This window comes from Neodiprion pinetum, chromosome 7, assembly GCF_021155775.2.
Source record: "Neodiprion pinetum isolate iyNeoPine1 chromosome 7, iyNeoPine1.2, whole genome shotgun sequence".
In the NCBI taxonomy this organism is placed as follows: Eukaryota; Metazoa; Arthropoda; class Insecta; order Hymenoptera; family Diprionidae; genus Neodiprion; species Neodiprion pinetum.
Genome location: NC_060238.1, coordinates 21234065 through 21246534, shown reverse-complemented (window position 1 = coordinate 21246534; position 12470 = coordinate 21234065). Strand labels below are relative to the sequence as shown.

General features: G+C 38.5%; 1 protein-coding gene and 1 non-coding gene across 3 annotated transcripts; both read left to right on the top strand.

Annotated features, from left to right (window-relative positions):
- Positions 1 to 146: 146 nt before the first annotated feature.
- On the top strand, positions 147 to 11621 carry LOC124222861 (glutamate receptor ionotropic, kainate 2-like). Of its 2 annotated transcripts, none has more exons than XM_046634303.2 (17): positions 147 to 329; positions 3492 to 3584; positions 3913 to 4071; positions 4456 to 4640; positions 5425 to 5582; positions 5801 to 5942; positions 6004 to 6306; positions 6484 to 6702; positions 6779 to 6985; positions 7065 to 7149; positions 7579 to 7855; positions 8019 to 8220; positions 8528 to 8753; positions 9121 to 9236; positions 10314 to 10466; positions 10571 to 10777; positions 10959 to 11621. In XM_046634303.2, the coding sequence occupies exons 2-16, from the start codon at positions 3512 to 3514 to the stop codon at positions 10760 to 10762; spliced, it is 2697 nt and encodes an 898-aa protein (XP_046490259.1). In that variant the 5' UTR covers positions 147 to 329; positions 3492 to 3511; the 3' UTR covers positions 10763 to 10777; positions 10959 to 11621. The 2 variants fall into 2 exon arrangements, with proteins under 2 accessions (XP_046490259.1, XP_046490260.1); XM_046634304.2 differs by having other exon boundaries at positions 151 to 256.
- Positions 4130 to 4201, top strand: TRNAP-UGG (transfer RNA proline (anticodon UGG)). Its single transcript has one exon. It is a non-coding gene; the product is annotated as a tRNA-Pro (tRNA).
- Positions 11622 to 12470: the final 849 nt, after the last annotated feature.

Sequence of the window (12470 nt, the reverse complement as noted above, 5' to 3'; positions counted from 1 at the left end):
TTTGAAATTGCAGGCCGAAAGTAGCAGCGGATAGCAGCTGTTGTTCCAGTATGCAGATCACGAGCAGAGTTCTGATGGAGGGAGAAAAATTAAAGAAAGACCAGAATAAGAACACAGATTCTCTGCGAGCCGGTAGTTGCGTGCTTTTGGCATTTCGACTTGATCCCTGAAAGCGCGCGGAGCTTTCGTATATAGCTCCGTTTCACCCATTGTCGGGCTTTAAAGCTCGTTTAAAACAGTAATCGAAAGTCAAGAGGTTGTTATTGTTCATTTGCTATAATTACGTGGCCATGCGTGTCGATTTTCTTTTATTTTTTTCGTGTGAATAGGTAAGATGAGAATTTGTCCACGGTTTTGAAAAGCTGCTTCAGGCTCCAGATTAAAGCGAAAGATTTTTTGCAATGTCAATTTTCGCATTCAAATTCATATTGCTTTGCTAAATTTCATATAACCGAGTCACAGAATGCTTACTTACGTCTTCATTTTCTAAAGCTTGTTGCATTTTCATTTTTCTCTATCGTACTTCTGCTTTCAATTGGCTAAAATGTCTGACCACGACGAATGATCTCCACTGATCACAACGACTATGCAATATGATGTTCGTTGATCGGTGAAACGCGGTCGGCAATCAAGTTAATCATTTTCCGACTCTGATCGATTTTATCACGATCATCAGGATCGATAAGCGATCAAGTACAAACGGTTGCGATCAAAAGTCAAGTCAAGTCGAGTCAAGTCCATCGGTTATCGGAGTTGTTAAGAATCTTCGAATGCAGTGTCTGACAAGTCTAAATTGGAAATTAAATAAACAAATTGTGTGCTACAATATTCTTTTTCATCCAGGAATATTAAAATTTGAAACCTACACAAATTTCAATTTATCACACCCGATTATCAATAATTATTATATATCAATTTTCTGTAAGTCATGGCATTCATAATTTTTCTTTTCACTTTAGTATCCCGATCAATCGTGAAACGATTGCATTTCAAATCATGAAAATTTATTACAGTTCGCATGATGTAGAAAACTCACGAGAAAGGAAATTAATCATGAGCGGTGATAATTATTTAACAAACGATATCGAAAATAATGAAATTATTCTACTGTAACTAAAAAACAAATATTTATAATTTGAATCGGAGTGTTTTGATTTCAATATTTCAAAAAGAAATCGCATCAACCGAATGAACTTTAAGTTCCACCGATTTTTCAATCTTTATTTTTAACTTTATTTTGCTTGCATAATTTTTTAACTCGATCTGATAACAAACGATTAAAATTACACCCAGATTTCTCCCCGATAATAAAATTTCCCATCAAATCTTGAAGTCAAATACAGAAACAAAAAAGTTAAAAACTCATTCGTTAGGCTGAACGCCTACGAAGATCGAAATCGCATTTCGCATTCTATTGGAAATATCTTTACCTCCTGACCGGAAGTAACTCCCCCTTTTCGTCTAGTTTCAATTCCGCCCCCGCAGTCTGAAGATAAAACGTACGTTATAGTCCTCATTTTTTCTAGCATCGAGTCGTTTGTACAGACTAAACAAAAGTAAATCCTCTTTGCGCTGCCAGCTGTTTCACGAAATTTTATAACCCAGCTTCTGTTTATTTTAAAAACTCTACATCGTTTCGCAGACGTTTTCTTTCACACACGCAGCAATCGGACAGGCGAGATTTCTCTCAATATTTCTCTTCTCGACGATTTTCACCGCCTTTTTTTTCATCGCTTTTCCGAAAACAAGACTCGCGATTTAAAAAAAAAAAAAAATCCGCAAAGAATTTTACCGATAATTCGCACAATTAATCGAATCTCCAATTTCGGAAGATTCGTTTATGGTCATTTGATTCAATGAAATTAGGAATTAACTAATTACTGATGAATTCTCTTGATGAATTATACGAAAAGACGACAATGTTGAATTGAAATCGAGTCGAATGAAGTAAATTTACGATGTTAATACGGATGTAAAAAAGAAAAACAGAAAACGCAAATTCGATGAATTCGCAAGCAAATTGTTAATCATACTCCAAAAATTTCGCTTCGCGGTTTACAGAACGACGATTCAAAAATTAATTCATCGCAGATAACTTTGATTAATTAATGCAATCGGCTCAAATTCATTGTGTAATCAGATTCGGAATGAAAAGTCATTAACGAATCAAATTATTTGTTTCTACGATAAGCTGTTCAATATTTATATATAAAAGAAAAAAGAATTGCATTGTTAATAAATCCAAAAAGATCAGAAATAGCTTTGAGTAAATAATGTAATCGGCTCAAATTGATTGTACAGTCAGATTTGGAATACACAGTCGTTAAAAAATCACATTCTTTCTTTCCATGATGAACTATTTAATATTTATATATAAAAAAAAAAAAGAATCGTAGTGTTGAGAAATCCAAAAAGACACGCGTGTCCTATTTGTTCGTAATTTTTATATTAAATTTATTTCTCTCGACGTGATGACATTAAAATTGACACCGATGATTTCGCTTATATTAAGGCTAGACCAGAATTGACAAAGCTGAGAAAGTGTGACCATGGCAGCGGAATTGGGTTGGTTTGAGCCGCGACGTCGAGACGCAGTTGGTATAAATATACCTTTCAGGGTCAAAGTACGTCTCGAGATTCCTCTTTCTGACATCCGTGTAAAACGCATCGGCTTATTACGCGCAAGCTGCGATTTTAATACGTATGAAATATTTGTTAACTAATTTTTCGAGGTCTGATTTGATTCGAGAAATAAGAGATGAGAAATGATAACGAACTTTGTGCTCGTTTCACTTCCGCTGTTCACGTTATTTTTAATTAGTTACACCGAGAGAAGTTACTCGAGTTGAAATAAAATTCTTTGAATATCATTGACTGAGCTCTGTTCATTAAATTTTGGGCGTCATCCATTCTCATTTTGTTTTTTTTTTTTTTTAAATCATTTTCCAATTTTTTCTAACTTACATTTCTATTCTCTTTTCTTTTTTTTCGACCGAAAATCCACTCACTTTTCGTCAGAATCATCTTATCAATTTCAATTCCATTTGACGAACGGTTATTATTTATTCATTGACAGAGTCCCTACGTTAATACCTACGTGGAGCCTTTTTTCTTCCAAACCTCAATAAATAAGGATTCAAAGGAAAAAAAAAAAATTATTTATTGATCGCCCAATGTCGTAGAAAATCAAACTAATCTTTTACGTGAATTTTCATTTCTCTACGATATGTGAAGCCGTTGGTAGTAAAAATTGCATGAAAGTTTGTCAGATTATCTGATTGATTCTGTTATGATAATAATTATAAATTGAATTTCCTATATTTCTAGACACACAGTAACCGATTTTGCATTCAATTAACCCAGGCAATTCTTAGTGACTAACTTTTATATCAAGTGCAGTTGTATCGGTGATACAGTTTCACGATTTTCAATTTTCATTCTTGCCTCGATATAATTTTCGTACAGTTATCACGCAGAATATTAATTTTCAGATAACCCCGATGATCTTAAAATGCTGATGAAGTTGATACTGATGGCATTATTGCCATCGGGTATTTTCGGGTTCGGAAAAACCGTTAAAATCGGTAAGCCAATGATTCTTCTTCTCTCTCAGCCGTCTTATCTTTACCCCAATACTCACACGAGCCTTTCCTTGACTTTCTAACTTTCGAAAAGTCACTTTGAACGCGTGTTGCCATAAAAGTGCAATTAGCGTGCCGTATTAATAATACGCAATCGCACGTAAATTATACTTGTTTGTAAGCAAGTTTGATTTTTTTCCGCGATAAGAACGGACTTCATTGACTACGTGATGCGAGGGTCAATATCTTTGGATGAAATTTTAATCAACTACACAAATTGCTTGACTTAATTGAAAGAATGAAAAATTATTAAAATACAATTATTCTCTAGGTGGATTGTTCGAGGAGGATGATTTAAGAGCCGCCGCGTTTAGGGTCTCCGTAGAGATGATGAACAATCAAAGACACGGACATTCCGAGCTGCCAAAACAGTTCATCGATACGCAGATAATTACCGTTAATAACGATTCCTATGACGTGTCGCAATGCGGTGAGAAATTTTGAATAAAATAGTATCAACAAACTTGTTGCTCACAACCTCAACAAGCGGCTCAATGGTCTAGGGGTATGATTCTCGCTTTGGGTGCGAGAGGTCCCGGGTTCAAATCCCGGTTGAGCCCACTATTTTTTTTTTTTTTTTTTACGAGTTTTTTTTTGCTTCTAGTGTAATTTCGTACCGAATATCTTGTGCATTGAAAAATTTTTACCTATCAAATCAACATGGTTGGTCAATTTTTACTTCTGTCGTCATCATTATGCAGTCGAACATTTCCCTGGATTTTCAATGACTGCAGACTAGGATATTAATTTTCGAGACGGAGATGTAGAACGCAATTATACGACAAACTAAATGACAAAAAGAATTGATTTTCAGTCTGTGGCCTTGCTGACGATGGAGTGGTAGCAATTTTTGGTCCGGGTCACAAGATTACCGCAAGGCAAGTGCAGAGCATGTGCGACACGATGGAGATTCCTCACATTGAAGCGAGGTGGGATTCTCGACAGATACGGGGAAACGGACTGCTCAACATGTATCCGTATTCGTATACTTTGTCCAAGGTAAGCTGTCCGAGCTTTCGAAAGCGCGAGTAAACGGATTCCACGGAGTCTGATCCCGTTTTATCCGATTTTTCTTTCGAGCGGAAAAGCTTTTATTTAATTACAAATTTTTTTTAATGTTGAAGATTTCATTTGTGCTACTTTAATTTTGACGAAATTTTGCGGTTTCATTTCGGAACGAGAAATCTTAACGGAGAAAAGGCAGTGAAGAGAGAGAGAGAGAGGAGGAGTATAAGGATTCAAAACGAATTCTCAACAGATTATACGTTTAAGGCGATGAGTAGCGATGGTTTGATAGCAAAAGCGTACGCATTCAATTGCTGATCGTAATCCAGTTTCAAACGTATCGCGAAGCTTGAACTGTTGTAGTTCATGGGATGCGGACGTTTGACTACGAGCACGAAACGTTTCATTACCGTGTGTAAGTCGTGTCCGTATTCGACGCATGAAAGTTACACAAAATAAAAATAAACGGTGATAAAAAAGTAGTTACGTTACTACGGGAGCATCTTCGTATTTGAGATCTCCAGACCCATACATTATGAAGTCGGCGTTGAGCCCGTGTGATTTATCATCCTGTTTCACTGTTGAGACTGTTTGAATCCTTGTGTCAAGAGTTAATGTTTCTACGTCTAACGAATCTTTTACATCGCTGCAGAAGCTATATTTCAGTAGAATTGTTGTTCATGAATTTATAGAAAAATTTTATAAGAAGTGAAATTGAAGAGGCATACATTCGCAAAAGTGACGATACAAACCATTTCATTCGAAGACGTCTCCACAGATATACCTGCAGCTTGCTGAGGATTTTGAGTGGAAGACATTTACGATACTCTACGAAAGCACCGAGAACCTGATTCGGATGCACGATCTTCTGAAGAGATGGGATCGCCGGGGGCACACAGTTACCGTGAGACAGTTATCCGAAGGACCGAATTACAGGTGTGAATTCAATGCTCAAAATACTCGATTGAACTACTTCTCAAAGTTTCCGAAAGACAAAAAAAGAGATCAATTGATGCAGATTTTGCTTTAGAACTGAAATAATTTCAAACTTTCAGTGCCCGACCTACGTCTGTCAGCCAAATTCGCTATCAGATAAGAAACCCTGGTGGTGATACTTTTTTGATCGTTATTATAAAGAAACCGTTTTTCCACAGGCATGTTCTAAGAATGATCAAAACGTCTGGAGACCCGAACATAGTATTGGATTGTTCAATTGACATACTGGCGGAAGTTTTGAAGCAAGCTCAACAAGTTGGTTTGATGACGGACAAGCACAGCTACATTATCGCGTCTTTGGTAAATTATAAAAAAATCCATAAGCCGTAGAAAAAAATTTTTTATCCGCATTGTCTTTCAGGACTTGACGAGCATCGATCTTGAGCCCTACCAATACGGTGGAACAAATTTGACCGGGTTACGTTTGATAGACCCCGACGATCCATTGGTCATCGAGACCTTTCAGAAAAACGCACTGGAATGGGGTGTGGAAAGTCCATCCCAGATTACGGTAGAGGCAGCTCTGATTTACGACGGTGTCCAAGTGTTCGGAAGGGCCCTGAGAGAACTGGACGACACCGTTGTGGCTGACGCGAAATCTTCTTTATGTCACAACGTCACTAGCTGGGAACACGGATCTAGTCTGATGAACATCATGAGATCGGTGAGGAAATGTGTTCTTTCTTTCCCTGAAATAATGAGGTACGGTCTCTTCTAGAGATTCGATGGAGAACTATTGTTCAGAAAACTGAATCACAGAAAATTTAGGATATAATGAATGGTGAAAACAAGAAACTCGTAGCCGGAAGACTTGATGGTTGAACACGGGGTTTGCTTCCAGATCGAGACTGCGGGATTAACTGGGCTGATAAAGTTCGACTCGTCTGGTTACCGTAGCAACTTTCATCTTGACGTGGTGAGTCTGGAATCAGATGGCATGAGAAAGATTGGATCGTGGAACAAGACGGAAGGGATGAGTTACATTCCGAAGCCACTGCTGCCAGAGCAGATAATCGAGATCAGTCTCCGCAACAAAACGTTCCTCGTCCTCATAGCAATAGTAGGTGTCTTGAGCATGGTGATCCATTGACCGAATGAATGTTCGATTCGATGACCAATTGATCAATTTGCCCTAGACTCCCCCTTACGGAATGCTTAAGGAGTCGCCGAAGAAGGAAGTTGGGAACGAAATGTACGAGGGTTTTGGAATAGACATAATTCACGAGCTTTCTAAACTTCTGGGCTTCAAATACATTTTTGAGGTCCAAGAAGACAACGTTTATGGTTCGAAGAATTCTAAAACTGGAGAATGGAATGGCATGATAAAGAAGATCATGGAAGACGTTAGTTTGTTGACAAAATATTGACCAGGCGATATAAAGAGCTTGCGAAACTGAAATACCATATTGTTATCTGTCTCAGAAAGCGGACTTGGCTATCACTGATCTCACAATCACGGCCGATCGTCAAGAAGCCGTAGACTTCACGATGCCTTTCATGAACTTGGGTAATAACAAAGTTTTCCCTTCATTTGAATCCAATTTATTCTCGGTTCTAGAGAATAAATCCACGTTCCAAAGGTTCCTTAATCAGTAGAACTAGATTCTAGAACACTGTTCAGTCACAAAATTTTCCAATTTCTTTCTCAATTTGGAAACCATTATCTGTTGTTCTGTCTGAATTAGTCAGGGTACAGCAGGAAACAAACGTCCTTGCAAACTATTACCGAAAAAAGAGTTGGTAACGATTGAAACTGCAAGGTCTTCACCTTGTATTGGGAATGCATGAACTTCGAGACGAAACCATAAAGGGATCATCTGTGGGTGTTGTAAATCAAGAATATAGGGAGCGTATATAAGTATCGGGGCTTAGTTGCGAAGCTCCTTCTTCTCCTAGATGTGAATGTGTCACTGACGGCAAAGGCTTGTCCTCACAGGGATCAGCATTCTATTCAGGAAACCAACGCCCATCGGATCCAGCCTCTTTTCTTTCTTGATGCCATTCTCGAACGAAGTTTGGATGTACCTGCTCGGCACGTACCTTGTCGTCTCCCTGCTTTTCTTCGTCGCCGGTCGCTTGTGTCCGGCTGAATGGAACAATCCCTATCCCTGCATCGAGGAACCCGAGGAACTGGAGAACCAGTTCAGTCTGAAGAACGCCTTCTGGTTCACCATCGGTGCCATCATGCAGCAAGGGTCAGAAATCGCTCCAATGTAAGTCGGGGTGCAAGTTGAGAATTTTTTACCATGTCCAGTAAAGTGCGCACTGATGTTCCGTCGTGGGTTCTTTCGTTCGCTGAATGGTTCCCGACCATTTCTGGATGAACTGAAAATCAGTAAATCGATCGGTCGTTATTTAATGTCTTACCATTTTCAGAGGTATTTCGACGCGCATGATGGCCGGTTTTTGGTGGTTCTTCACACTGATCATAGTCTCCTCTTACACTGCTAATTTGGCGGTATTTTTGGTCGTTGAATCGAAGCAAACCCTTATCAAGAACGCCGGCGATTTGCTCAACAATTCACATGGTATCAAATACGGAGCAAAAGTGAGTGGCTCTACCATAGATTTCTTTAAGGTGAGTCGTTTTCGGAAGACTTTTCAGAAAAAGCACAAACTTTTGCTGTTATGGAGAAGTGTAGGTATTATAGATATGTCAGGTGAAACTATTGATAAAGAAAATTCATGACTGATGAACTAGAAGGCTGACTTTTGAATTGACGTTTTAAATGTCCAAACTTACTTGGATTTTCTTTTTTTATTGTTGGATTTTGCCATCTTGCTATCTCAACAAATCTCAGTGTACATCCCTTCAGTTGGTTCTCTGTTTTCCTACTAATTTCTGGACACATGTTCCTCATAGTAAATCGCTTTCTCAAAAACAGGCCTCGACAGATCCGATTTACTCTGCATTGAACGATTACATGCAAAAAAATAAGAAAGAAGTAATGCCAGGCACGAATGATGCGGGTGTGCAGAAAGTTATGCATGAAAAGTACGCCTTCTTCATGGAGTCGTCAACGATCAAGTACGAAGCGGAAAGAAAGTGCAACCTTACCCAGGTCAATGGTCTACTCGATGCAAAAGGCTACGGTATCGCAATGAAGAAGAGTAAGTCCAACTTTCGGTAAATTTTTTTGGACCTTTCCTATCTTCCTTTGCGGTGTATTATGACAAGCTTTTTCTTTCACATTTTTCTATTTCCGAAAAAAATAGTATACCCACAACCAATAGCTCAGATAAAACGCACGTTGTCTCTTGATACAACGAATTTTGTGATGTCTATCCTCCAAATCACTTGCGCTATGACGAAAGGGTTTCAACACATAGGTAGAACAATTTCGGGAAAACGTTTCTGACTTTCTGATATCTGCTGTGAATAATACTACGATAATCGTAACATAAAAAGGGAAACATGTATTATTTTCCTACTGTACCTTGGACCCAGAACTTCATTGAATCAATTACTTGATTTAAGATTCGCCGTACCGGAACGCTCTCAGCACTGGCATATTGAAACTCCAAGAAACGGGGGTCCTGAAGGATTTAGAAGACAAATGGTGGAAGCAGAAAGGAGGAGGTGGTGCGTGCGATGTAAGGATATTGAAAAGCTGAAAACAGCATTTTTTCACTAGCATCAATCGTAAGACAGGTGGATCATTCGTACAGTGAGGGGAGGAGAAAGAACAGTTCAAAAAAAAGTTCCCGAAATGTTGCGTCTGCCAATTATGCTGAACATGAACGAATCTACATGATTACTAATCGAACTCTGGAAATCTCTGTGCTAAACAATATAAGCCTAACGATATAAGAATCGGATGAAGAACTTCCGCGTTTGAATATTTTAAACGTTTGCATTGAGAAATCACTGCTCCAATAACGTTGTTAACACATTTCAGCTTCAATCGTTCGAATATGCTTGGAATCAGTACTAATTGTAAATAGGTATCACATAGTAAGGATGTTGATAAAGATTAGTCCTCGCCTCATAGAATACAATAGATGCGTCAAACTCAAACAATTCTCCATTTGACAATGGTGGAACATAAAATGGAAACTCATCACGAAATACTTTTTTATCAGACCACTTCTCTGGCCAACGTTGAACAGTACTTTCGTCGTAAATACAGAGAAGCATTAGGAATCCGGAAACATATGAATGACATCAATAGGGATAAACGATATCAAACTCATCCAATTTGGAACCCCATTTTTCCGGCTTTTGGATTGATTTTTCAGTCAATTAAAACGGCATCCGATTTGTTACATACATCAAACTAAAACGCAACACACGAGTGTCTCTAGCTCAGGATAAATAGGAACGCCCTGTATGGGAACAACCAGTATCAGGTTGAGCCTCACCCTGATGAAGTGAACTGCAATGTTTACGAAACGTCGGCAACAAACCGTTTCCACTCCCGGAAGCCAAGTCACATTCAGTAAGAATGTTGCTCCATTCGTGTTCACTGTTATTAGCGCAAATAACATTAACGGAGATTTTGCAAACAGTGTCTTCTCTTCTCATAACTTATGATAAAAACAGTCATATCCATTCGTCCTCGACTATAACTGACAATGTCTCGAGGAAAACATCTAACAGTAGGGAGGCAGGAAAATGTCGAACAACTTGAGTAACGATATTCAATGTCTAAATCTATTCAATGTCCACAGGAAAAGACGGGGGGATCCTCGGATGGTGAGGCTTTGGGTGTGCCTAATGTGGGAGGCGTTTTCCTCGTTCTGGCAGTCGGCGTGGTTTTATCTGGCGTCTATACGGCTTGCGAACTGCTTTGGGTGGCGGGCTGCACTTCGATAAAAGAGAATGTGAGAGGGTTTCAAATTCTTCCATTCCAATGGTGCTCCGGTTCCTCTTCCGGTTTTTCCAATTCGATAACTGACCTCCACCCTCGTCATATTCCCTTGTCCAGGTTTCCTTCGTGGATGAGATCAAGGAAGAGCTGAAGTTCGTCGTGAAGTGCAGCGCCACGACTAAGCCGGTTAGACGAAGGAAGGCTGGCTCGCGTTCTAATTGGAGCCACGGAGAAGACAGCAATGGTGCCAGCACCCCGCCCTACGGCTTCATGCCCACTGTTATCACTACTTCAGCGGATGACGATTAGCGCGATAAACGCACGGTGAACAAGTATTCATATATACGCATGAAAACACTCGTTTTAGTCTTTGGTTTCCATTAAACGCCTCTGAATTCTCATCGAATTAAGAGACTGAGTGACTGGCGCCAATCGAGTCGATGATTCGCGATTTTTTAAACAATCGTATTATTTTTAGTTATTTTTTTTTTTTCATTCTTTGCAGAATACATGGCAGATGAACTGCGGGATTACTGTGACTTCACTTAACGAGTCTAAGCTGGGTTATCATCTTGACATTGGAAATCTATATCGCGTTGGAGTTGATCCGTGGATTTAAGATACGTTGTAACGATAGTCGAAACAAAAAATTATTCATTGGAATGTTCAGAAAATTTGGTTGAAGATTAGAAGCCTCGAAATTTTTTTTTTTGTCTTTTTGTTACGTACGGATAAGAAACTTCTCACCAACATTTCGGTCAATCAACTTCAGCGTAATTTTTTTAAAACTTACGTTATATAATCCTATTTCTATCACGCTCATTCTCTTTACTAAAACTCACTTCTAATGCATTCGACATATCTTAACACCTTCGAAAAATTACATCACAGCTGGTTACTGTTTGATTAATGAACACTGACGATGAATAGATCGTGTAATAATTGGGTATTTGGAATATCGGTAGCTCGATGTGACGCAAGCTTTTTTCAATTCTCTAAAAAAAAGAAGTGAAAACTTCAGTTATGGTTTGTTATTATAATCTGTACGATCATGTTTGTGTAATTATGATTGTCAGTTACAGCTTCACAGAAGCATATACGACAATTAGTATCGGGTGAATGTAATATTTATTAAACGCCATACTGAAATAGCTTCTAATGAAATTCATTTTCGGCTTTGAAGCTCATTTCTCATTATTTTTCCACTTACTCCATAATATTTTCAACTCTCCGAAACTAGGTTATCTGAGTTTAGTTACCGGCCCCATGACTGACAAGTAGGCAATAGTTATAACGATAGTTGTCTCTGTTTTTAATACTTCGAACCAAATGAAATGAAACATGCTTCCAAATTTTCTTTCACAACTTATACATGTCGGGTAATGCTATGAATTTCCACAGGATTGCACTTTTTTCGTACAAGATGCTCGATACCTGAAAGTACAAGATAATGTAGTTCGCACTGTAAAAAGAGAAAAAATTTTAATCGAATTTTGATTCCAAGCTGAGGAGTTGATGATGATTCGTTTCAAGATACCAGTGCAAAAAAAGGGAAAAATTCCGTCAGAGGTCGGACGACCTTTGCCCTAAATTTACATTCGCGCAGTGACAAAACAATGCTTGAAGTTGCCTGCGAGAAGGCGCATCGAGGCCACCGCTCGACATCGATAATGTAGCTTTCTACGTTATTGGTAAATCAGATTTTTTTCAGAAGCCTTAGGAATCGGACGTAGGGCCAGGAAAAAAAATTGCAAGACCGGGCGTTGTTAGAAAGTAATAAAAATTGGATTTAATTTTCCAAAATAAATCTGTCAATGACTTTAAAAATAGGTGAAAACTGCAGATTGAAATCAAGAAAATTTAGTCATTAGTAACTTTGAAAGGATTTCATTCTTATTCTTTGCTTCGTAATTTTTTTTTTTCTTTAACCAAGTGAAATGAAATAATTGAATGATCTCAATTCGACAGAAGTTTTTCGAAAATAAAGGCATTCCGCAATCAAAGGTGACAACGCGAT